The following is a 27,302-nucleotide window of genomic DNA, read 5'->3' as shown; positions in this document are numbered from 1 at the left end:
CCTCCGCGCGCCTGAACCATTTGTCTACCGCAGGAACCTCGGTCTGACTCTGATGCCAAGGCGCCAGAACCGGCTGGTACTCCAGTATGCACTGGAAGGGAGAGAGGTTAGTGGAGGAGTGGCGAAGTGAGTTCTCGGCCCAGGGCACGAATGCCGCCCACTCCCCCGGCCGGTCCTGGCAATAGGACCGCAGAAACCTTCCCACATCCTGGTTCACTCTCTCCACCTGCCCATTACTCTCGGGGTGAAACCCTGAAGTAAGGCTGATTGAGACCCCCAGACGTTCCATGAACACCTTCCAGACCCTAGACGTGAACTGGGGACCCCAATCAGACACTATATCCTCAGGCACCCCGTAGTGCCGGAAGACGTGTGTAAACAAGGCCTCCGCAGTCTGTAGGGCCGTATGGAGACCGGGCAGAGGGAGGAGATGACAGAACTTAGAGAAACGAGTCTTACACTGGGCGCACACCGAGGAGGAGGAAACATAAACCCTCACATCCTTAGCCAAGGTAGGCTACCAGTACCTCCCGCTCAAACAGCGCACTGTCCGACCGATCCCAGGATGACCAGAGGAGGGTGACGTGTGGGCCCAATAGATCAACCGGTCACGAAGAGCAGACGGGTCGTACAGACGCCCAGCGGGACACTGGACGGGAGCGGGCTCTGCACGTAATGCCTGCTCAATGTCTGTGTCCAGCTCCCACACTACTGGCGCCACCAGGCAGGAGGCCGGGAGTATGGGAGTGGGATCCATGGGCCGCTCCTCTGTGTCATACAGCCGGGACAATGCGTCTGCCTTCACGTTCTGGGAGCCTGGTCTGTAGGAAAGGGTAAACACAAAACGGGTGAAAAACATGGCCCACCTTGCCTGGCGAGGGTTCAGTTTCCTCGCTGCCTGGATGTACTCCAGATTGCGGTGGTTAGTCCAGATGAGAAAAGGGTGTCTAGGCCCCTCAAGCCAATGTATCCACGCCTTCAAGACCTTGATGACAGCCAACAGCTCCCGGTCAATATACACCACTACACCCTGCCCGTGCAGGTCCCTGAAAATCTCGTCTATCGCACAATCGCCTCCGTCGATGGGGTGGTAATTGAGTCGCCTTCTTTTTGGAGAAGGCGAGAGCCAAATCGGCATATTCAGGGGGAATGCGCACGGTGGAGACCTGGTCTGGACTCTCCACCGTAGTAGCACCAACGGAAACCCCTAAACACCTACCTGAGCACTCTCGCGACCACCCCGTGAGAGCCCTCTGTGGCCAAGAAACAGTGAGGTTATGACAAGCTAACTAGGGTAGGCCCAGCACCACGGGAAACGCAGGAGAGTCAATAAGGAAGAGACTAATTCTCTCCTTGTGACCCCTCTGCATCACCATGCCCAGAGGAGCGGTGACCTCCCTAACAAACCCTGACCCTAATGGTCGACTATCTAAGGCGTGAACGGGGAAGGGCACAGCCACGGGAACCAAGGGTGACAATAATTATGGACCAGACTGGATATGCTACTATTACTGGACCACATCCCATACAGCCTGAAACATTCCAATATCAATCTGAGTGTGTAATCCATTTAGTAACTCCTCGTCTCTATCCCCATTCCAGCACTTTATCCCATATACTGTGGCCTACTGGCTGGCTGGCCATGGTATGGAAAAATTCCAATAATTGTCCTTCAATGTATGGAGGGATATCTAATGAAAAGTCATAGGAGATTTAGTCATCTCTCAAGAGCTGGTTTACAGACATCATTCAATGAGGAATTTGGCACTGTAGTTTGGGCTGTCAGTTAGAATCCTAACAAAGCTGTTGTTTTGTGTGTTTTCCTTGAGTTCTGAGCTCAGTGCAATGTAAACTATGCCCTATTAAAACATTTACGTTTTTTTCTCAGTGGTCCCTAATACATAGAGCATAATGAATACTGTAAAGCATCAAAAAAATATTAAGACTAAAGCAGCTAAGTATAACAACAGGTTACAAGCCCTCCTCAATCCAGTTTTCTTTACTGATGCAGTAGCTTTTCCAAAGAAGCCCAATGTGATCTGTGCTCTCACCATTCCTCTGTGTGTCTGCTATAGAGAGTGCTGAGATTGCTTGCCCAAATTTCTGTCTGGAAGAGGAATGACGAAAGCAACATGCAATAGTAGGCTGAAAAAATTCTGTATTAAACCTCAATATTGGACTTTTATTTCATTGAAAGTGGGCTACACTGTTGGTTAACACAGACATGCAAGGGTTATACACACAGCATTGGGCAGGCTCTTGTGTAATTCTAGAGTGGCGGTGGAGCAGTGGTCAGACAGGAGTGTAGTTTCTAGTTTTATGAACGGTGTATTCTGGTCTTATCTTATCTCAGTTGTTTCCCTGCCGCGCACTTTATTCACGCGCTCGCATGCACACAGACCACTCCTTTTGCGTCCCCGTTCGTTCCATCTTCATCTAGTCCTCATTTCCTCCCTCTACCTCCCTTCTTCTGCCTCCTCCTCTCTCGTGTCGATGCGAGAGGAGGAAACGCTCATTTAATTTCATTCGTGAGAAGTCTACGAGTTCCCTCACCGAGAAGGACATCGAATTTTTCGTGGAGGGCAGAGGACCTAATCGGTACCTGCCTCGAAATTCGATAACGGAATCACCCAATGAGCGTAATTTATCAAACCCGGCATAATCGCGTGTCTTTTTGCCGTGTTTGTGCACCTCGGTAAACGGGATTGAATTTGAACCCTTTGATAAAAGTATGGGGAGCAATGGCTGGGTGTTCATCTATCGGTTTACAGTGATAAAAAGCGCATACCCGCAGCATCTTGATCAATATCCTATTATCACCTGAAATCTGCTATTAGAATAGGAATACTATTTTATGATGTGCTTACAGTCTAACGTGTTATGGTCAGCATGTGGATGCTCATTTGTTTTGTCTTGAAAGAGACCCATTTATTCCTTGCCACTGAAAGGAAAACCGCACCATGGGTTGGTGCTCCTTGAATAGTCTACTCACCTCTGCACATACCTGTCACAGAAGGCTACTGCCCGGTTTTGGAATTACAATTGGATTGAAATAAATTCTATAGAACAACCCAATGGACAATTACTCACATCTACAACGTAAGTGTGCATGTTATTGTTAATACTGTAAAGCCATGTCATCAATAAGAAACTGCATCTAATGTAGTGAGCAAATTATATAATAACAAAATATATCACCTCACTAAGTTCATCACTGTTACCAATTGCACGATTCTTGTGTTTTATGAAGATTATGTTCACATTTCACATATAGGCTAGCTGTGAGTTCTGCATAAAGACTTGGTTCTATTGATATTATAATTGCATACACTACCGTTCAAAAGTTTGGGGTCACTTAGAAATGTCCTTGTTTTTGAAAGAAAAACACATTTTTTGTCCATTGAAATAACATCAAATTGATCAGAAATACAGTGTAGACAATGCTAATGTTGTAAATGACTATTGTAGCAGGAAACGGATGATTTTTAATGGAATATCTACATAGGCATACAGAGGCCCATTATCAGCAACCATCACTCCTGTGTTCCAATGGCACGTTGTGTTAGCTAATCCAAGTTTATAATTTTAAAAAGCTAATTGATCATTAGAAAACCCGTTTGAAATTATGTTAGCACAGCTGACATCTGTTGTGCTAATTAAAGAAGCAATAAAACTGGCCTTCTTTAGACTAGTTGAGTATCTGGAGCATCAGCATTTGTGGGTTCGATTACAGGCTCAAAATGTCCAGAAACAAAGAACTTTCTTCTGAAACTCGAAACTCGTCTATTCTTGTTCTGAGAAATGAAGGCTGTTCCATGCGAGAAATTGCCAAGAACTGAAGATCTCATACAACGCTGTGTACTACTCCCTTCACAGAACAGTGCAAACTGGCCCTAACCAGAATAGAAAGAGGAGTGGGAGGCCCCCGTGCACAACTGAGCAAGAGGACAAGTACATTAGAGTGTCTAGTTTGAGAAACAGACGCCTCACAAGTCCTCAACCAGCAGCTTCATTAAATAGTACCCGCAAAACAACAGTCTTAACGTCAACAGTGAAGAGGCACTCCAGGATGCTGGCCTTCAAGGCAGAGTTCCTCTGTCCATTGTCTGTGTTCTTTTGCCCATCTTTTTTGCATTGTTTGTAACTTATTTTGTACATAATGGTGCAGTTACCGTCTCTTATGACCAAAAAGAGCTTCTGAACATCAGAACAGCGATTACTCACCTTGAACTGAGTCCGAACTGAGTACTTTAATGAGTCAGACACAAAGGATATACTGCTTCCCCGAGACCAGGCCCAAATCCCTGTCATTCGTGTGAAGAAAAGACTGAGAGAATTCGTCGGAGAGTGGGTAAACCCCTTTTGCCATCAATTCTATTGCTCAACGAGCACTGGAAAATAAACTGTCTGATTAACGATCGAGACTATCCTACCAACCGGACATTAAAACTATAATATCTTATGTTTCACCGAGTTGTGGCTGAACGACGACACGGATAATATAGAGCTGGTTGGGTTTTCCGTGCATCGTCAGGAAAGAGCAGCTACTTTTGGTAAGATGAGGGGTAGGGGTGTGTTTCTATTTGTCAGTAACAGCTGGTGCGCAATGTCTAATATTATAGAAGTCTCAAGGTGTTGCTCGCCTGAGGTAGAGTACCTCATGATAAGCTGTTGACCACACTATCTACCAAGAGAGTTTTCATCTATAGTATTCATAGCCGTCTATTTACCACCACAAACCAATGCTGGCACTAAGACCGCACTCAAAGAGCTGCATAAGGCCAAAAGCAAACAAGAAAATGCTCATCCAGAAGCGTCGCTCCTAGTGGCTGGGGACTTTAATGCAGTCAAACTAAAATACGTTTTACCTAATTTCTACCAGCATGTCACATGTGCAACCAGAGGGAAAAAAACTCTTACTCCTCACACAGAGACGTATACAAAGCTCAACCTTGCCCTCCATTTGGCAAATCTGACCATAATTCTATCCTCCTGATTCCTACTTACAAGCAAAAACTAAAGCAGGAAGTAAAAGTGACTCGCTCATTACGGAAGTGGTCAGATGATGCGGATGCTACGCTACAGGACTGTTTTGCTAGCACAGACTGGAATATGTTCCAGGATTCATCCATTAGCATTGAGGAGTACACCAACTCAGTCACCTGCTTCATCAATAAGTGCATCGACGACATCGTCCCCACAGTAACCATACGTACTTATCCCAACCAGAAACCAGTGATTACAGGCAACATCCGCACCGAGTTAAAAGCTAGACCTGCTGCTTTCAAGGAGCGGGACACTAATCCGGACACTTATAAGACATCCCGCTATGCCCACAGACAAACCATCAAACAGGCAAAGCGTCAATACAGGACTAAGATTGAATCCTACTACACCAGCTCTGACGCTCGTCGGATGTGGCAGGGCTTGCAAACTATTACGGACTACAAAGGGAAACCCAGCCGCGAATTGCCGAGTGACACGAGCCTATCAGATGAGCTAAATGCCTTTTATGCTCTCTTCGAGTTAAGCAACACTGAAGCATGCATGAGAGCACCAGTGTTCCGTACGACTGTGTGATCACGCTCTCCGTAGCCGATGTGAGCAAGACCTTTAAACAGGTCAACATTCACAAGACCGCGGGGCCAGACGGATTACCAGGACGTATACTCAGAGCATGCGCTCTCCAACTGGCAAGTGTCTTCACTGACACTTTCAACTTCTCCCTGACCCAGTCTGTAATACCTACATGTTTCAAGCAGACCACCATAGTCCCTGTGCCAAAGAAAGCGAAGGTAACCTGCCAAAATGACTACCGCCCCGTAGCACCAACGTCGGTAGCCATGAAGTGCTTTGAAAGGCTGGACATGGCTCACATCAACACCATCATCCTCCAATTCCCATACCACCCCAACAGATCCACAGATGATGCAATCTCTCCTGCACTCCACACTGCCCTTTCACACCTGGACAAAAGGAACACCTGTATGAGAATGCTATTCATTAACTACAACTCAGCGTTCAAGACTATAGTGCCCACCAAGCTCATCACTAAGCTAAGGACCCTGGGACTAAACACCTCCCTCTGTAACTGTATCCTGGACTTCCTGACAGGCCGCCCCTAGGTGGTAAGGGTAGGCAACAACACATCTGCCACGCTTATCTTCAACAGTGGGGCTCCTCAGGGGTGCGTGCTTAGTCCCCTCCTGTACTCCCTGTTCACCCACGACTGCATGGCCAACACGACTCCAACACTATCATTAACTTTGCTGACGACCCAACAGTGGTAAGCCTGACCACCGACAACGGTGAGAAAGCCTATAGGGAGGTCAGAGACCTGGCAGTGTGCTGCCAGGACAACAACCTCTCCCTCAATGTGATCAAGACAAAGGAGCTTATCGTGATCTACAGGAAAAGGAGGGTCGAATAGGCCTCCATTAACATTGACGTGGCTGCAGTGGAACCGGTCGAGAGTTTCAACCTCCTTGGTGTCCACATCACCAACAGACTATCATGGTCCATACACAACAGGTCAGTCGTGAAGAGGGCACGACAACACCTTTTCCCACTCAGGAGAATGAAAAGATTTGGCATGGGTCCCCAGATCCCCATAAATGTCTACAGCTGTACCATCGAGAGCATCCTGACCGGTTACATCACCGCCTGGTATGGCAACTGCTTGGCATCCGACCATAAGAAACTGCAGAGGGTAGTGCGTACGGCCCAGTACATCACTGGGGCCAAGCTTCCTGCCATCCAGGACCTATATACCAGGCGGTGTCAGAGGAAGGCCCCAAAAATTGTCAATGACTCCAGTCATGGACTCTCTGTTACCGCACAGCAAGCAGTACCGGAGTGCCAAGTCTAGGTCCAAAAGGCTCCTAAACAGCTTCTACCCCGAAGCCATAAGACTGCTGAACAATTAATCAAATGGCCACCCGGCCTATTTACATTGACCCCCCCTTTGTTTTTACACTGCTGCTACTCGCTGTTTATTAGCTATCCATAGTCACTTTACCCCTACCTACGTGTACAAATGACGTCGACTAACATATACCCCCGCACATTGACTCGGTACCGGTACCCCCTGTAATAGCCTCGATATTGTTATTTCATTGTGTTACCTTTTATTTTATTTAGTAAATATTTTCTCAACTCTATTGCTTGAACTGCATTGTTGGTTAAGGGCTTGTAAGTAAGCATTTCATGAGCATGGCCTTATTTCCTGTTTTATTCGGCGCATGTGACAAATAACATTTGATTTGATTTGGAGTTGACGGCTTCCTTTTTGCATATAGTGCCTAGTGAAAGTCTACACACCGTTCACGCACTCTTTACATTTTGCTACCTTAAAAATTCAATCTAAAAAGGATACATTTATTGTTTATAATTTATAGAGCAAAGTTGGTAGAATCTTATTTAAAATTATTCACAGCTGTAATGGCTGCTAGGGCGGCAGGTAGCCTAGCAGTTCAAGTGGTGAGCCAGTGAATCCCGGGTCCGACGGGAAACATCTGGCGGGAATTGAGCTGGCAATTGGAGGGTTTCTGGTATCAAATCCTAGATGCCATTGCCTGCTGTTGTGCCCTTGAGCAAGGCACTTTCCCCCACACAACAATAGCTCCTGGGCGCCCAGTGTCGGAGCCCCCCGCACCTCTCCAAAAACCTTGTATGTGTGTCAGTGGCGGTTAGTGCCGTTTTAATGCGAGGGAGGAAGATTTTTATTTCAATAGCATGGCCTTATTTCTATTACAGCATATTGGATGACTCTCATTCATTTTCCATTCACCCAGTTCAATGTAACAGCGATAGGTTTAGGCTACTACATGATACTCTCATTTTCCCTATACCCATCATGAGGTTGCTACAACCTAGTCTATGAATTAAAGTTTTCAACGTAGGTGCACACAGGTTGAGAAACCGATTTGGACAGTCAGTGACATTCAATACCGCCTTGCACATTCTTGCCTGCATTGAGCTGATATAGGGTGTAATCATTAGTCCAACAGTTGCAAACAAGAGTTTCTATTGGACAAATTCAGGTATGTTTATCCCTGTTTTGTTCCGTTTGCTTCCGTTTAAGAAACGTTTTTAAACAGAATCGGCAGAATGAATACACCCCTGATCATGCGTAAACACAGTTCACTTTCATAGCAGCCACGTTGCATTCCTTCTCACATCTATGCGCTCTCTTCGTCTAACCTCTTCCCTTCGCTTGTGGACTTCAATGCACAACACATCAGCTGTATGTGACCAGGCGAAAAAAACTTTCCAAGCCAAACCACTACACACAGCCTACATCATTGTCACCATATTAGCTAAAGTAACGTCATAGTCATCATAGCTAATAGAACTAACGCGTTAGTAAACCCGCTACAATCATGCGATAACGTTAGTGTGCAGTCAGTAAGCACTTACGCCGGCGGGCACCGGTGGCAATAATTTTGTAATAACAAAAGCTTACCTTGTGTTTTTAAGTCATAGCTGCATTTGCTAGCTAATTAAATGAAACTGAAAGTGAAAAAAATGACATCTCTCTCTCTCTCTATTTTGTTGAAAACTGTTCAACTATTGTCTTTCTCTCTCTTTGAGTCAACTACTCACCACAGTGTATGTACTGCAGTGCTAGCTAGCTGACGCGTATGCTTTCAGTACTAGATTCCTTTGATTGGTTGGAGGTCTGATAGGCTGGAGGACGTCCTCCGGAAGTTGTCATAATTACTGTGTAGATCTCTGGAAGGGGGTGAAAACCATGAGCCTCCTAGGTTTTGTATTGAAGTCAATGTACCCAGAGGAGGACGGAAGCTAACTGTCTTCCGGCTACACCATGGTGCTGCCCTACAGAGTGCTGTTCAGGCTACTGTAGACGTTATTTGCAAAATAGTGTGTTTTAATTAGTTCTTTGGTGACATGATTATATTTAGTATAGTTTTATCTAAAAAATATAACTTTTTAATGTTTTACAATTAACGTTTTTATGAAATTCACTGTGGAGGATGGTCCTCCCCTTCCTCCTCTGAGGAGTCTCCACTGATGTGTCTCTTTCTTAGGGGTTGGGTTAAAAGCGGAAGTAGAATTTTGGTTGGACCTTTGTGTAATTGACCAATAAAGTGATGTTAATCTAATCTTAATCAAAGGTGCTCCCACAAAGGATCAACTCCGGGGTATGAAGAGACGCAATCAAGACATCTTCGTTGACATTTTTATTGCCTTGGAAATGTTTTATTTCACTTTGAAAATGTGGAGTAGGTTGTGTAGATCAATAGGGGAAAAAAGTTGTATCCCTTTAATTTTAAGGCAGCAAAATGTGAAGAGTGTGTGTAAGGGTTGAGGTGTTTAAATTTTCATTTGGTTCATATTTTTTGCTTATGGATGAAAGCTGTCTTCCATTCTCATTAGTAAGCAGCTACTGTTTACATTTTGTGCCTTTGAAGGGGCTGATGAAAGCCCAACCTGCCAGTTAGTCACGTCACTAGAAAAGAGGCAGCAGCTAACTGCTACAGGCTGTACCGTTGAAGTTAGCTAGCCATTCAAAGTTGACAACAGGTCTTCCACATGAAAATATCTCTACCTTGAGTTTTTAGTGCAACATTCTAATTAACTCATTGATGTTTACACATTTGCCCGTTTAGTGCTCTTAAAACTACTGCATAAATAACAGAAATAATCTAATTATCTCAATTTGGGCCCTGTTCCCACTACGAGATATGAAGGAGAGGAGCAGTGTGGCGAAAGAGAATTCTACTTTTCAATTCACATTACATCCTTGTCTTACCTTTCGTTGTGGCTGGCGATCCGACACTCTTGGTCAGCCGTTCTTCTAACACGTTGCCCTATTGAATAATGCAACCAAACCATATTAAGTGTTAATGCCTGAGAAGCCGGTGTTTGGAGGATATATTGGCACGGGTGTTGTTAGGCCCGAGACGAACCGCATTATCACTTAAGTGTAATATGGTTTGGTTGCATTATTCAATAGGGCAACGTTTTAGAAGAATGGTTTCACTTTAGTTTCACTTTTATACAACGAGTTACCAACATATTCAAATAACGATTGACATATTTTCATTAAAAACCTTATTTTGATTAATTTATTCATACTATTTCATCCTTCCACTAGATATAGTCCCGACACAAGTCTAGGGTTGCTACCCAAGCCGGCTGGTCATTTGTTCTATTGGTTCTGTTGCCAGAGACGCGACCCAGTCGTTCAGTCTTTTTGTTCTGTATCTATGGACGCGACCCAGTCATTCGTTCTAAATGTTCCATTGCCATACTGGCTGGCAACGTTCTTATCCCCTGCTTGCTAGCTAGCCAACTACGGCTAACTTACAGTCACGTCAAACAGTGCACTCAGAATAACAACAGTAGCTGCATTTGCATTTGTTTAAAGTGTTTTCTAGTGACATTTATTTGGATACATCCATAGCAATGAGCTAATGAGGCGTGATTTCGCCTGGCATAGAAAATGTGCTCTCTCGTCAGGACACTGTTGTTCAGAGGAGCTAGCTAACAACACAGCTAACACAATCACTACAAACTGAAGCAGGAAAGACAGCAAACTTGCTGCACTTCGTTTCTTTTGACCTTTTTCAATTGACTTTTCTTTGTATATATCCATAAAAATGATGCCAGCTAATTCATGATTTCGACTGGCTGAGAAACACTGCCTGCCTGTCTGTCTCATCCCGACTAGTTCATTACTATGGGACAGATGGAGATGGACATAATTATTATTATATATATATTTTTTTACTTTTACCCCTTTTTCTCCCCAATTTCATGGTATCCAATTGGTAGTTACAGTCTTGTCTCATCACTGCAATTCCCATACGGACTCGGGAGAGACGAAGGTCGGTAGCCATGCGTTCTCCGAAACACGACCCAACCAAGCCACACTGCTTCTTGACACAATGCCTGCTTAACCCGGAAGCCAGCCACACCAATTTGTCGGAGTCGCTAGAGCACAATGGGACGAGGACATCCCTGCCGGCCAAACCCTCCCCTAATCCGGACAACGTTGGGCCAATTGTGCATGGGTCTCCCGGTCGCGGCCGGCTGCGACAGAGGATCTCTAGTGGCACAGCTAGCAACTGTGATGTAGTGCTTTAGACCACTGCACCACTCGGGAGGCCAAGAGATCGAATTTGAATATTGAAACAATGTTGCAAATGTCAGAGAGACAGACAGCAGGGTTTATACAAATCTCTGTTGAAAACGAAATGTTAGTCTTAAAGAAATGTGAGATAATGTCTAGATGCTTTTTATAGTGGAGATTTTATCATTTGTCTGGCTGGGCTAATGAGACAGTGGATTGCGAAGTCAGATGGAACAGAGTAAATAGGCATTTTAACATCATAGATTTAGCCGGTGGTAACTTGTGGAATAGACACCGGAATGCGGTTTTAACCAATCAGCATTCAGGACTAGAACCACCTGTTGTATAATCTTGAATAATACAACAATTCACAAGCATGTGCAGACAGTTAAATGGTTTAGTTACGCGTCTGTAGGCTACACTCATTACATCAAGTAACGTTAGCCTATCAAAAATGTATGATTAACTCTCTCATACGAAGATATAAGTACAGTAGGCCTACCTTACAACATTGTTTAATTTTGATCTATATCATGCAAATCATTGCATGTGCTATAAGCTAACTGCGGCTGAAAAGGTGGGTATAGGTGAATTCCCTGCGATGGGCTGTTTTATATGGAAGCCCATACACGCCACCATGATTTCTCAACGTGCACAATTAGTCTGTGTTTCAGTCTGATCAACTGTAGCCTACTGATAACAATCAAAGCTGTAGGTAGTCTAGAGAAGCCCATGCGCTCTGATCCCATCTTGGCCTGGCCAGGGGAAACATAACATCATGTTTTTGTAGCTATGCTATGTATTTATAGTCTGAAAATAGGCCCATTTATTTGTGTTCTGAGAAATTGTGAATTTGATCGAACTTGGTTTATATTCAAACTTCGAGTGGCTAGGCTACCTTGGTCTTTTTAATAAAAAAGTATTGACTGGAATTAATCAATCAACACAAAAGTGATGACATACTGTTTGAGTATCATTTTAATTACAGATGCAAAGGCCTACACAATGCAACCCTGCATACAGTGAGCTCAGCCCTGTTAGGTTTGTTGTCCAGTCGCAGTTGTTGTCTCTTTGTTTGTGTAAAGGGTTTTAATGTTTTCATCCTCCTTAGGGCCAGGAGTTTTTCCAGGAGTTTTTGCTTTTTACCATTTGACTTGATTAGAAAAAGAATCTGGTCCCATCATAGCCCATATAAAACCGTTTTTAACAGCTGATTTATTACTGTCATACGCTACAACTAGGGTCCAGAGTTGGTTAGGTTAGCCTACTACCAGATCAGGAAAAACTCTGGGCCTGTAAGGCGTGGGTGTTGCTAGATGAGGAATCAAATGCAGGAAAACAGCGATTCGGTGTATTGGCTTTAATAGGCTTCCAAACCAAACGACAGCCAACCCAAACGGCGCACAGAGCGCACTACAAAGCAAAGTGCCCCAAACACACGGGACAAAACACAGCTTGCGCAAACATACGCACCACTGAAAAATGTGCAACAAACCGTGTGTAATCACGCACAGCATACAATGGAAAAATAATCCCGCACACAGAGCAGGCGGGCCTGCTGGCTAATAAAGCCAGCTAATTAGCACAACTAAGAACAGGTGCACCTAATAACAAAAAGGGGGGAAAACAAAAACGAATCAGTGGCAGCTAGTAGGCCGGTGACGACGACCGCCGAGAAATCTATGAAATCACACAAGGTTACAAATTAAAAAACATTTTAGCATATACATCTTGGTGTGGCAAAAAAAAAAATGTTTTAGATGCATGTCAGCAAAGCCACTACACAACACAACACTAAACAATACATTAATTTCACTATAACAGTGACAAACGGTGCCCACAAACTGTTAGGGCCTACATAAAGCTGTCCCAACAGCAGAGTCCCAACTGTAGTCTCTACACCTTACCACTGCTACACCTTTTAAAAAATCATAGCTGATATGGCTGACTTGCTTAAACAAATATGGTTTCTACTGACAATTGAGATGTACAAACTATGGCATAAGGGGACTACGAGCAGATAAGATGCAATCCGTAATTTTGTTTAAGACATTCATGAGCGAGCTAGGACGGATGTAGTCAATATAGCTATTTGTTCAGCACAGAATTCAGAACATGGGCCATTCTTACAGTATTCTCCCTATACACCAATTCAGAAGCAACAGGATAAATAAAGAGGGGATATAAGCAGACAATGAAAGATCTTACAATATTAAGTGATTGCATTTCTCTAAAACAGGCTGTAGGCTACATGTGCACCACCAAGTCAGATAAGTAGGCGAAATTATGAGGGGAAAAGGGACCAAATAATTAGGGTGAGGCACATGGGCTACTAACAGCTTACTATACAACATACACTTAGTATTGCTCTCTTAGCTACAGTATACATATCTCCCTGGCATATTACATAATTAATGCAACAGCATACAATACATTTTTGGACTCACCTTGTTGTGCTGTGCTCACTTGAACAGGATGGTGGCGAGGGGGTCCTTTGTGGACAAATTTTGTCATCAAACTTTGTCATCAAAGTCTGGCATTCTCTGGATTTATGGTGCTTTCAAGACAACTGGGAACTCGGAAAAAACAAGGTTGAATCATGATGACGTCAGTGATCTTCAGGTTGGAGCTCTAAAAAGAAGCCTGAGTTCCCAAATTGCAATTCCGATTTGGATGACTGTTCAAAACATATTTTCCCAGTCCATGCTAGTTTGTTTTCTGAGTTCCCAGTTTTCTTGGACTCACTTAAGTCTGAGATTTCCCAATTCCGAGTTTCCAGTTGTTTTGAGCAGATATCATGCTGCAAAACTTGGAAACGTAGAAAAACGTTGAATTTGCGATTTCCAACTTGTTGTGTAATGTTTATGTCCAATGGCTGATGACCACTGATACGTTTTATCTATAATTTCTCTTTATTATTTCTCTTCATATGACAAGGATTGAAAAGGATTTGCCAGTAGATTGTCGACTTGATTCATGATGATGACTGCTAGCTTGCTAGCTATGAATTTGAAAGTATGATGTTGACATAATCAGTCCAATCAAAGCTACTGTAGATATGTTTTTATTTATTTATTTTATTTCACCTTTATTTAACCAGGTAGGCCAGTTGAGAACAAGTTCCCATTTACAACTGCGACCTGGCCAAGATAAAGTAAAGCAGTGCGACAAAAACAACAACACAGAGTTAGACATAAACAAATGTACAGTCAATAACACAAAATAAAAGAAAAATTGAAAAATCTATGTACAGTGTGTGGAAATGTAGAAGAGTAGGGAGGTAGGCAATAAATAGGCCATAGAGGCAAAAATAATTACAATTTAGCATACTGGAGTGATAGATGTGCAGATGATGATGTGCAAGAGATACTGGGGTGCAAAAGAGCAAGAGGGTAAGTAATAATATGGGGATGCGGTAGTTGGGTGTGCTATTTACAGATTGGCTGTGTACAGTTACAGTGATTGGTAAGTTGTCCTGACAGCTGATGCTTAATTTTAGAGAGGGAGATATAAGACTCCATCTTCAGAGATTTTTGTAATTCATTCCAGTCATTGGCAGCAGAGAACTGGAAGTAAAGGAATTATATAACGTGATTTGACGTTATTTCATCTGTGGCCAATGACCTTGAACCTTCTTGTATGGGCACTTCTAATGTAACTTAATGGCAACACCCAAGGGGCTTGAATGTTTCGAGCTCTACCCTTAGATTTTGCGGTGACGTAGTGTCCCCATGAGTGACAGAACACTGAGCCAATCACGCGCAACTAGAGAACATTACCAACCCCTATGGTCCGTATTTTCAGCTGGCTGCCCCACTACCACAGAAAGCACTGAGCTAGGCTGAAACACCTGTATTTTGGAGCTGCCTTTCTCAAGAAAGCAAAAAAAAGATCTTGCTTGTATGCAGCTTTATTAACTCAGTGAATTTTTTTTACATTCTTTGCAAACTGGTATGTGACATGAATTAATGCCAAAATATATATATATATTTTTAGTTAAACACCTGCCCTGAATGGCGGGCCGCCACTGCCTATTTGTATAATCTACATTTGACATTTTTTGGGTGGTGGGGATGGGATTCCATAGTTTTAAGTCACTCAGTGCAGCCGGCACCTACTGCGATTGTAAAAGGCTGTTAATTAAATTTCAAGGAAAAATTTGGAAAATGTCTATACATTTCACCTGTTTCAAAAATATTGCTCTGCTATTACCAGATATGCTGTAGGAGTGTTGGTTCAGTGAGACAATTCTGTTTACACTACCCTGGTTCAAGGGGGGCAACTGTCAGGCGAGGTCATGTGCTACCTCCGGAGGTAGCGCTCCAGACGTAACAGCCAATTATATTTTTACAAAAAGTGTAGTAGTTGTGAAGAGGCTCTTGGTTAAGCCTCCATAACCCTATTTGTGTCTTCCATCAATTAACATAAATGCTTTTTATGTTTGTGTGTTAATGAATTATGAATTGTGAGTGTTTCTGTTAGTTTAACAAATGCTTATCAATTACTAGATTTTCAACATTTTACAAGTCTAAATGATGTTCTGAAGTTTAGAGGACTCTAAACTTTCCTGGTATTTAGGTGCAGAATAGTGACAAGTGATTTGAATGTTGGATGACCCCAACTGGATCTGTAAACACAGTGGAAAAGGTGTCTTTGTTGTGGCATCTGTCCATGTACATGGGCAGCTGCTGTCTGTGCTTCCTTACATTTACTATTCATCCTATTTCACTGATTAGTCCATCTGCCATGCTGAAAATGTCAGCCATCTCTTTTTGCAAATACATATATTCCTACTAACAGTATTTCTCTCACATATTGGGCTGTTTTATAGTCATTTTTTTTCTACCAGTTTGTGTATTCATTGCTGGAGCAAGACACCAAGTTAGCAGACGAACTCTGCAGGGCAACAATATGCAGCTCTGAAGTCAAACTGAAGAAAACATCAACATCAGAACAGTTACAATATAGGCTTCAAATCAAATAAAAAATAAAATAAAATGTTATTAGTTACATGCGCCAAATACAACAGGTGTAGACCTTACAGTGAAATGTTTTACTTACAAGCCCCTTACTGACAATGCAGTAAAAAAAAATATGGATAAGAATAAGAAATAAAAGTAACAAGTAATTGAAGAGCAGCAGTAAAATAACAATAGCGAGACTATATACAGGGGGGTACCGGTACAGAGTCAATATGCGGGGGCACCGGTTAGTTGAGGTAATATGTACATGAAAATAGAGTTATTAAAGTGACTATGCATAGATGATAACAACAGAGAGTAGCAGCGGTGTAAAAGAAGGGGAGAGGAGTAGTGGGGGATGGGGGGGTAATGCAAATAGTCTGGGTAGCCATTTAATTAGGTGTTCAGGAGTCTTATGGCTTGGGGGTAGAAGCTGTTTAGAAGCCTCTTGGACCTAGACTTGGAGCTCCGGTACCGCTTGCCGTGCAGAGCAGAGAGAACGGTCTATGACTAGGGTAGCTGGAGTCTTTGACAATTTTTAGGGCCTTCCTCTGACACCGTCCTGTATAGAAGTCCTGGATGGCAGGAAGCTTGGCCCCAGTGATGTACTGGGCCGTTTGCTTTACCCTCTGTAGTGCCTTGCGGTCGGAGGCCGAGCAGTTGCCATACCAGACAATGATGCAACCAGTCAGGATGCTCTCGATGGGGCAGCAGTAGAACCTTTTGCCAAATCTTTTCATTCTCCTGAGGGGGAATAGGTTTTGTCGTGCCCTTTTGTCGTGCCCCCTGTACATACGGTCACTGTGGGGACGACGTCATCGGTGCACTTATTGATGAAGCCAGTGACTGATGTGGTGTACTCCTCAATGCCATCGGAGGAATCGCGGAATATATTCCAGTCTGTGCTAGGAAAATAGTCCTATAGCTTAGCATCTGCTTCATCTGACCACTTTTTTATTGATCTAGTCACTGGTGCTTCCTGCTTTGATTTTTGCTTGTAATCAGGAATCAGGAGGATAGAATTATGGTTAGATTTGCGAAATGGAGGTCGAGGGAGAGCTTTGTATGCGTCTCTGTGTGTGGAGTAAAGGTGGTCCAGAGTTGTTTTTCCTCTGGTTGCACATTTAACATGCTGATAGAAATTTGTTACATTTGGTTTCCCTGCATTAAAGTCCCCGGCTACTAGGAGTGCCGCCTCTGGGTGAGCGTTTTCTTGTTTGCTTATGCCGGAATACAGCTCATTCAATGCTGTCTTAGTGCCAGCCTCTGACTGTGGTGGTATGTAAACAGCTATGAAAAATACAGATGAAAACTATCTAGGTAGATAGTGTGGTCTACAGCTAATCATGAGATACTGTACCTCAGGCGAGCAATAGCTCGAGACTTCCTTAGATATCGTGCACCAACTGTTATTTACAATAAATAGTCCGCCGCCCCTTGTCTTACCAGACGCCGCTGTTCTACTCTGCTGCTGCAGCGTATAACTAGCCAGCTGTATGTTGATAGTGTCGTCGTTCAGCCACGACTCCGTGAAGCATAAGATATTACAGTTTTGAATGTCCCGTTGGTAGTTTAATCTTCCGCATAAGTAATTTATTGTCCAAAGATTGCACGTTTGCTAGCAGAATGGAAGGAAGTTGGGGTTTATTTGATCGCCTACGAATTCTCAGAAGGCAGCCCACCCTCCGGCCCCTTTTTCTCCGCCTCCTCTTCATGCAAATCACAGGGATCTGGGCCTGTTCCTGAGAAAGCAGTATATTGTTTGCATCGGGGTCGTCAGTCTTGTTAAAGGAAAAAAAGTACTCTGCCAGTCCGTGGTGAGTAATCGCAGTCCTGATGTCCAGAAGTTATTTTCGGGCATAAGAGACGGTAGCGGCAACATTATGTACAAAATAAGTAAAGAAATCACAAACGCAAAGAAACAAACAAAAAACACAATCATTTGGGGGCACGTAAAACATCTGCATTCTTCTCCGGCACCATTTGAATCTCAAAGCAGACACTTGGACCTATTGTGCCTACATTATCTCTTCTCAGTCTCTATTAACTTTACCTTGATAGATGCCAATATGAGTCAGTTGTCAAATTGGTTTGGTACAGTATCTACACTGCAGTTGATTTTCTATTCACAGACGGGAGCAGCCGGCCTAAACTGAAGAGTGGCTTGATTGTTAGTCATATGGGCAGGAGACTTTGGTCTCAATGGCCTGCAGTGGGAGTGCAGGGACGAGATAACCTGGTGGACAGGTGTGAGGAGATTAGGTGTGGCGGCGGTGTCTCCCGTAAGCACTGCCATGGGAATGGATCAGGCCTGACTGCAGCACAAAACCTGAGTGACAGTGTGAGGGGAGGGATGTTTGTATGATGGGCCACGGCGCTGGCAGGAGATTAATGGGCCTCTCTCTAGTAGCAGAGAGAGAGGAGAGGACCCAGGCAGGGCAGACAGGCCTGACTCCCCTGGACCCCTGCCAGGCGCTCTGGGAGCTCCTGGGGCCTGTCGCCAAGGGCGGCCCATCCATCATCTACCCATACACCCTGCCCCTGCCTGGACAGCTGCCTCAACCACAACATATTACCAGAAACTGTTGCAAAGTCTCTCCAAATCTATGTCTATTCAGCCACTCCCACTACCTCTTAAAGACAAATGGCAGAATCCTCAAAATTACCTTATGGTGTGTCTGCTTTGAGTTGCCAATGGACCCCCAATGTTGGCTTGAAGAGGGTGCCATGCAGAATTCAGGCCAAATCCGTATCTCCATTAACCCAATGTTGAGGTCATCAGAAGTTCTCTGGAAATAAAGCTTCCTGTGTTTGGCTCTACCACAGAGTGGTTTACCAGTGGGGTATAACTAATGCATTACAGATCTAACACAGGATACCTCAATAAGCTTGAGCTAATATCCTTCCTGCTGATAGTGTCACCGTGAGGTACAAGATGAGAGGCACCATAAATGTGTTTTTATATTATTCAGTTTGAATATACAGTTGGGGTTTCAATTGCTAGTACCATTTAATCAACTACAGATTTTCTGTCACGTTCTTGGAAATGAGCGGACCAAGGCGCAGCGTGAGTATAGTTCCACATAATTTTAATCTCTGTGAAACAAACAAAACAATAAAGAAACAACAAAACGTGAAGTCATGACATGCACACAGGCAACTAAACACAAACAATATCCCACAAACACAGGTGGGAAAAATAGCTACTTAAATATGATCCCCAATTAGAGGCAACGATTACCAGCTGCCTCTAATTGGGAACCATACAAAACCACCAACATAGAAATACACATTCTAGAACACCCCCCTAGTCACACCCTGACCTAAACCACTATAGAGAATCCAAGTGCTCTCTATGGTCAGGGTGTGACATTTTCCTGTAACTAAGCAACATAAATTGCTATAATATCTGTCTTTCTACTCCATATACAGTATGTGTTTTATTTAGACCTTTCAATGGAAATATACTGATTGAGAGGGTAATATACTTTAATGACTTCAATAAACTGACTGCCTCTCCTTTCTAGCGTCATAGTGCACATTGAGAGGGGAATTGCTCCCATGTTTTAATTTATTACTGCATGCCTGTCACAGTTGTTCACATCACTGCGTTAAATAATATGATACGTTTAGTGACTGTAAAACGTATCACTCTTGGTGACTAATATCGAAACAAGTCACAAAATGCTCTTCATGGGTGTACAGGCTACTTGGGGTGGCAGGTAGCCTAGTGGTTAGAGCGTTGGACTAGTAACTGGAAGGTTGCAAGATCAAATTCCCAAGCTGACAAGGTAAAAATCTGTGGTTCTGCCCCTGAACAAGGCAGTTAACCCACTGTTCCTAGGCTGTCATTGAAAAAAATAATTTGTTCTTAACTGACTTGCCTAGTAAAAAAATAAAATACAACCATTGGGCTGTATTCTACCACTTAACTTCCTTTATCCACCTTAGACAGCCACTGTTAAAGCCATCTAGTAAGTTGTTTCCTCCTGCTGGGTACTTTTAAGTTTTTTTTGAGTGGGGTTGCAAAGGGAGGGTATATTACTGTAACATTTCGCTGTTTACCAGTAAACTACCAGAATTCTGGTATCTTTCAAGGAAAATAATAAAGTATGTAATCTAGTGTCCCTTTTGGGTACTTCAGATCATCAGAGGTGTCTGTAATAATCTCTGTCCCTCTGTGTGGAATTATCACATGTAAACTATGTGAAATAATATAATAATATAATTTTTAAATATATTTTTTAATAACAAAGCTATAAAACATTATACTAAATAATAACCATCAACTTAGTTTTCTAACTTTATTTTGTTTTACTATGTCAATATTTATTTGTTGTCAATGTGTTGGCGTCAATGTCACGTCCTGACCATAGTAAGATGTGATTGTCTAGGGTAGAGTAGGTCAGGGCGTGACAGGGGGTGTTTTGTGTTTTTCTATGTTTTCTATTTCTATTTTTAAGTTCTAGTTTTTCTATTTCTATGTTTTTGGGGGTTTATCTCCAATTGGAGGCAGCTGGTCCTCGTTACCTCTGATTGGAGATCATATTTAAGTAGGGGTTTTTCTTCCTGGGTTTTGTGGGTGATTATCTTTTGAGTAGTGTCTGTTTCTCGCTGTGTCACAGTTTGTTGTGTTTGTAAATTCAGTTATTTTGTGTATTGCAAAAGTTTCACGGATTTAATAAAATGTGGAACTACAACCACGCTGCGCTTTGGTCCGATCCTTTCGACAGCCGTGACAGTCAAACTGGTGGCAGTTGTGAAGAAAAAAAACAATAGTTGCAGAGTTAATTGAAAATAATGCCATTGTCAATTCATTCATTATTTTATTTTCCTTTAAACCATATGGTCTATCTACTAGAAACTGATGGGCAATATGGACACAGATATTATAAATTAATACTATATATGAATATATATATATATTTTTTACAGTTTTCCTTGTATAAATGACCAAAATTACAATAGACTGCCATAGATTACCTGATATCTTTGCAACCCTAGAGTTGAGTCTTTTCTAATCTATAAAACTCAATGGATAAATACGAGTGGGTAAGAAAAGAGAGCAAGCGATTACAATCTGAATCCCCTGACTGCAACAGCACCGTGTATTTCTCACAGCATAATCTCAATTAATTATCCAAGTGCCTTTTCTTACTTAAAGTGGTGGAGCTGTTGTGAGCGTGATAAAGAATCCTGTCAGCCAGCATTGTGGATCAGGGTGCCAGCCAGCCATGTCTAATTGCATTCATTCATATGCAGTATGTGGGAAGGAGAAAGAGAGATAGGGAGAGGGGCAAACTGCTGCAGTGAGCAGTATTAAATATACCTTGATTGCAAGGTTTCACCTCTGTGATTATGTAGCATTACATTTGCATTACCTGGACCTCAAGCACAGCACATATAAATAAAGGAACAGAGGTGTAGAAAGAATGGACCAACCCTGTACTGTACTTCCTGTGTGGATAAACTGGGATTACTGGGATAAAAAACATAACTAAATCACTTTTCCCCTCAGGCTTGTAAACAATAAGAAACCATCTGTCTGTTTTGTGACAACCTAGACTACTACTCCTAATAATTACAGCAGCATGACATAACATGGACTGTATCACTTGAGACATTTGGTTTTGCCTTGTATATTTTTTGGTATTGTGCACAAACACACCACATCTTCGTTCCCAATAATTCTCAACTGTTGAGTAGAGGAAGTGCAAAATAAAACAAGTAGGCTTTGCCTGGCTTGTATAGCCGTGGGTTCGTCCTGGCTCTATGCCTTATTCTGACAGTCTGAAAGGACAGAGGCTTTTGTATGACTCTTCTAGCTGTTTTCTTATAGTATAAGTGCTCACATTAGAGAGTAAAAGTATTCCTGCCCTTAAGGTTCCATTATCTATAGAAATGACTGCAATTGACTGGAGGAGACGAGCTCCAAAACTCCATATCATTATGCACGTGTTTTTATAATTCTGTAGGGCCACTGATGTACTAGGCTAGGAAGACCCACAGCAAATCGTTAAGCTGAAGAATCGTCTGAAGAATCATCCAATTTGATCAATGCACGTCTTGTCTTTACGTCAAATTAGACCTGGCCTCATTGTTCTGTAAATCTGGCCAAGCGAAACTAATGTACAGTATGTTGTACATGTATGTTGACTGTATCTACTACAGAGTAGCTAACCATGTGCTATCAGGAAGCTGATAGGAGTGTAGTCTGAGAGGACAGACCGGGGCAAGCAACATTTGTCTGTTTTCTTCCCAGTAGTCAGCTTTGACTTGTGTCTCAGCAGGGCTGTCATTGGCCAGTCTGGGCTAGAGGGCAAAGGCAAGATGACGATGGATGTTAATAGCCTCTGAGGTGCATTTCAGGACAACAACACAACTCCAAGTTATTCATTGTATTAAGTCTATTGTTGTGTGCCTGTAGACCCTAACAGATCTGTAATCATATAAAGCTCCAATCAACTAACGCTAATGAGTTCAAGATCTGTTTGAATCCAACATGAATTTATGTGGAAGGGCAGGCTGTACTGTACTCTAAAAACCTGAACACTACCTTGGTGTACCTCAAGGGAATGCAATGTATTTTTGCACTCCCGAAGGTGAAGTGAGACTGATGTTCTACTGAGAATCTATTGGTTAGAGTTAGCTAGCTAGCTTTGGTTTTGGCTCATTTTAACTTCGAATACTGCATTAGTAACCAATTCTAAGTTCCACATCGTCCCATTTTAGATACAGAAAGACCTCATGACTGCTGATAGAGGTTCATAGAAAATTAACTGCTCATGTCACAAAAGGAATGAGCTAATGCAGTAATTGACAGAGGTCACAATTGAAACACGTTTGATTTACCTTTATTACCAGCTGTTCATAATTTTTTCAAAGTAAGAAATAGGGATGATTAAACTGAACTCCACTTTCTGGGATAATACTCTGTGTAACCCATAACTTTGCATGTTTGTCATGGCTTTTTGGTCATTTTGAGAGGGATTATTTGTTCTTAAACGTCTTTTACTCCAGGATCATGTGGGGTAAACTTAAACATCTTTTACTCCAGAATCATGTGGGGTAAACAGTAATCATAACTATCATTCTCTTTGTGATTTAGACTCATCTCTCCCTCTCTTATTTGACCTTGTTGGCTAAAGCTTGTCAGCTTGTCATATTTATGCTGCTTTATTACACACCACTAATACAAACTATTGCATGCAAACATACTTGGATGCCTCATCTATTCTCATGTTATGTTTTTTTTGGAAAGGACAATACCTTAGATTTAGGAATGGTTTGCTTCTGTAAGCTGGTTGTAGAATGTTTGGAGGATATATGTTGATATTCTTTCTGTTTGTCACTATGTACAGTATCTCCCAATGGTTGCACAAATGCCAGTTTACTATTTCTTACAGGGGCATTTCATTTTTGTATACAGTATATAAACCTGTCAAGTGAACAGGATGCAGTCAAGGTGCTTTGTGTGTTACAATGTGCGTTCCGGTATCAAGAGAAGTTTCTCTGACGCCAGTGCAACCTTAATACACTATATATACAAAAGTGTGTGGACAGCCCTATTTCAGACACACCCGTTGCTGACAGGTGTATAAAACTGAGCACACATCCATGCAATTTCCATAAACAAACATTGGCAGTAGAATGGCCTTACTGAAGAGCTCAGTGACTTTCAACATGGCACCGTCATAGGATGCCACTTTTCCAAGAAGTAAGTTCGTCAAATTTCTGGCCTGCTAGAGCTGCCCCGGTCAACTGTAAGTGCTGTTATTGTGAAGTGGAAAGGTCTAGGAGCAACAACGGCTCAGCCGCGAAGTGGTAGGCCACACAAGCTCACAGAACGGGACAGCTGAGTGCTGAAGCGTGTAGCATGTAGCATGTAAAAATCGTATGTCCTCAGTTGCAACACTCACTAGTTCCAAACTGCCTCTGGAAGCAATGTCAGCATGTTTGTTGGGAGCTTCATGAAATGTGTTTCCATGACCGAGCAGCCGTACACAAGCCTAAGATCACCATGCGCAATACCAAGCGTCGACTGGAGTGGTGTAAAGCTTGCCGCCATTGGACTCTGGAGCAGTGGAAACGCATGCTCTGTAGTGATAAATCACGCTTCACCATCTGGCAGTCCGACGGACGAAGCTGGGTTTGATTTTTCCTGGTTCGGCTAGGCCCCTTAGTTCCAGTGAAGGGAAATCTTAACACTACAGCATACAATGACATTCTAGACAATTCTGTGCTTCCAACTTTGTGGCAACAGTTTGCGGAAGGCCCTTTACTGTTTCAGCATGACAATGCCCCCATGCACAAAGCGAGGTCCATACAGAAATGGTTTGTGGAGATCAGTGTTGAAGAACTTCACTGGCCTGCACAGAGCCTTGACTTCAACCCCATTGAATGCCTTTGGGATGAATTGGAACATCGACTGCAAGCCAGGTCTACTCGCCCAACATCAATGCCCGACCTTACTAATGCTCTTATGTCTGAATGGAAGAATGTCCCCGCAGCAATGTTCCAACATCTAGTGGAAAGCCTTCCCAGAAGAGTGGAGGCTGTTATAGCAGCAAAGGGGGGACCAACTCCATATTAATGCCCATGATTTTGGAATGAGATGTTCGACGAGCAGGTGTCCACATACTTTTGTATCATGTAGTGATGTATGTGATGAATGTATATCTCCTTTGTAAGGCTATGTGCAGCTTATATGTGTTTGGATTACCATTGGGGGGGGGTTATTGACTGCTCTCTCGCTCTCTCTTTCTTGCCTCCTTTTTCTCTTTCTCTTCTTACTGAGGGTGTGAGGGTGACGCACATCACTGTGGATTTATTCAGCAGGAAGTGAATAGCCATCACAGCAACGCAGTACTCCCACAAATATGAAATGTATACATGGCCAAGGTTGTTGTTGAGGAAGAAGTGGGGACTTCAATAGGAGGTAGAGGTTCATTCAATCAACACAGTTATATTCATGAATATACAACACTGGACAAAAATATAAACGCAACGTGCAACAATTTCAGAGATTTTACTGAGTTACAGTTCATATATAGGCCTTTCTAATCGACCTGGCCCGGCTATCCTGGAAGGATATCGACCTCATCCCGTCAGTAGAGGATGCCTGGTTATTTTTTTTAAATGCCTTCCTCACCATCTTAAATAAGCATGCCCCATTCAAGACATTTAGAACCAGGAACAGATATAGCCCTTGGTTCACTCCAGACCTGACTGCCCTTAACCAACACAAAAACATCCTGTGGCGTTTTGCATTAGCATCGAACAGCCCCCGTGAAATGCAACTTTTTAGGGAAGTTAGAAACCAATATACACAGCAGTTATAAAAGCCAAGGCTAGCTTTTTCAAGCAGAAATTTGCTTCCTGCAACACAAACACAAAAAAGTTCTGGGACATTGTAAAGTCCATGGAGAATAAGAGCACCTCCTCCCAGCTGCCAACTGCACTGAGGATAGGAAACTCTGTCACCACCGATAAATCCACTATAATTGAGAATTTCAATAAGCATTTTACGACCGCTGGCCATGCTTTCCACCTGGCCACCCCTACCCCGGTCAACAGCACTGCACCCCCCACAGCAACTCACCCAAGCCTTTCCCATTTATTCTTCTCCCAAATCCAGACAGCTGATGTTCTGAAAGAGCTGCAAAATCTGGACCCTCACAAATCAGCCGGGCTAGACAATCTGGACCCTTTCTTTCAAAAATGATCTGCCAAAATTGTTGCAACCCCTATTACTAGCCTGTTCAACCTCTCTTTCGTGTCGTCTGAGATTCCCAAAGATTGGAAAGCAGCTGCGGTCATCCCCCTCTTAAAAGGGGGGGATACTCTTGACCCAAACTGCTACAGACCAATATCTATCCTACCCTGCCTTTCTAAGGTCTTCGAAAGCCAAGTTAACAAACAGATCACCGACCATTTAGAATCCCACCGTACCTTCTCCGCTATGCAATCTGGTTTCAGAGCTGGTCATGGGTGCACCTCAGCCACGCTCAAGGTCCTAAACGATATCTTAACCGCCATTGATAAGAAACAGTACTGTGCAGCCGTATTAATTTACCTGGCCAAGGCTTTCGACTCTGTCAATCACCACATCCTCATCGGCAGACTCAACAGCCTTGGCTTCTCAAATGATTGCCTCGACTGGTTCACCAACTACTTCTCAGACAGAGTTCAGTGTGTCATATCTGAGGGCCAGTTGTCCGGGCCTCTGGCAGTCTCTATGGGGGTGCCACAGGGTTAAATTCTTGGGCCAACTCTCTTCTCTGTATATATCAATGATGTCGCTCTTGCTGCTGGTGAGTCTCTGATCCACCTCTATGCAGATGACACCATTCTGTATACTTCTGGCCCATCTTTGGACACTGTGTGAACAACCCTCCAGACGAGCTTCAATGCCATACAACTCTCCTTCCATGCCTCCAACTGCTCTTAAATACAAGTAAAACGAAATGCATGCTCTTCAACCGATCGCTGCCTGCACCTGCCCGCCCGTCCAGCATCACTACTCTGGACGGTTCTGACTTAGTATATGTGGACAACTACAAATACCTAGGTGTCTGGTTAGACTGTAAACTCTCCTTCCAGACTCACATAAAACATCTCCAATCCAAAGTTAAATCTAGAATTGGCTTCCTATTTCGCAACAAAGCATCCTTCACTCATGCTGCCAAACATACCCTCGTAAAACTGACCATCTTACTGATCCTCGACTTTGGCGGTCATTTACAAAATAGCTCCAACACCCTACTCAACAAATTGGATGCAGTCTATCACAGTGCCATCCGTTTTGTCACCAAAGCCCCATTTACTACCCACCACTACGACCTGTACGCTCTCGTTGGCTGGCCCTCGCTTCATACTCGTCGCCAAACCCACTGGCTCCAGGTCATTTACAAGACCCTGCTAGGTAAAGTCCGCCTTATCTCTGCTCGCTGGTCACCATAGCTGCACCCACCCGTAGCACGAGTTCCAGCAGGTATATCTCACTTGTCACCCCCAAAGCCAGTTCCTCCTTTGGTCGTCTTTCCTCCCAGTTCTCTGCTGCCAATGACTGGAACGAACTACAAAAATCTCTGAAACTGGAAACACTTATCTCCCTCACTAGCTTTAAGCACCAGCTGTCAGAGCAGCTCACAGATCACTGCACCTGTACATAGCCCATCTATAAATAGCCCAAACAACTACCTCTTCCCCTACTGTATTTATTTATTTATTTTGCTCCTTTG

The 27,302-nt window shown here is 43.2% G+C and overlaps 1 protein-coding gene across 11 annotated transcripts in view; it reads left to right on the top strand.

Moving 5' to 3' along the window:
* Positions 1-27,302, top strand: part of LOC106613881 (leucine-rich repeat-containing protein 7) — a 175,856-nt gene that overhangs the window by 77,435 nt on the left and 71,119 nt on the right. For 2 of the 11 annotated variants that reach the window (XM_014216596.2, XM_014216587.2), the window contains exon 1: positions 2,349-3,099. The exons of 1 other annotated variant lie outside the window; for it this stretch is intronic. In XM_014216596.2, coding sequence (XP_014072071.1) covers positions 3,075-3,099 — 25 coding nt within the window. In that variant the 5' untranslated portion in view covers positions 2,349-3,074. Of the gene's footprint in view, positions 1-2,348; positions 3,100-27,302 lie in introns of those variants that run through there. 8 more of the 11 variants (XM_014216595.2, XM_014216584.2, XM_014216593.2 and 5 more) reach the window with 5 other exon arrangements.

Source organism: Salmo salar, chromosome ssa10 (assembly GCF_905237065.1).
Source record: "Salmo salar chromosome ssa10, Ssal_v3.1, whole genome shotgun sequence".
In the NCBI taxonomy this organism is placed as follows: Eukaryota; Metazoa; Chordata; class Actinopteri; order Salmoniformes; family Salmonidae; genus Salmo; species Salmo salar.
Note: the sequence above shows the minus strand (reverse complement) of the source record. Positions and strands in the feature narration are given on the sequence as shown.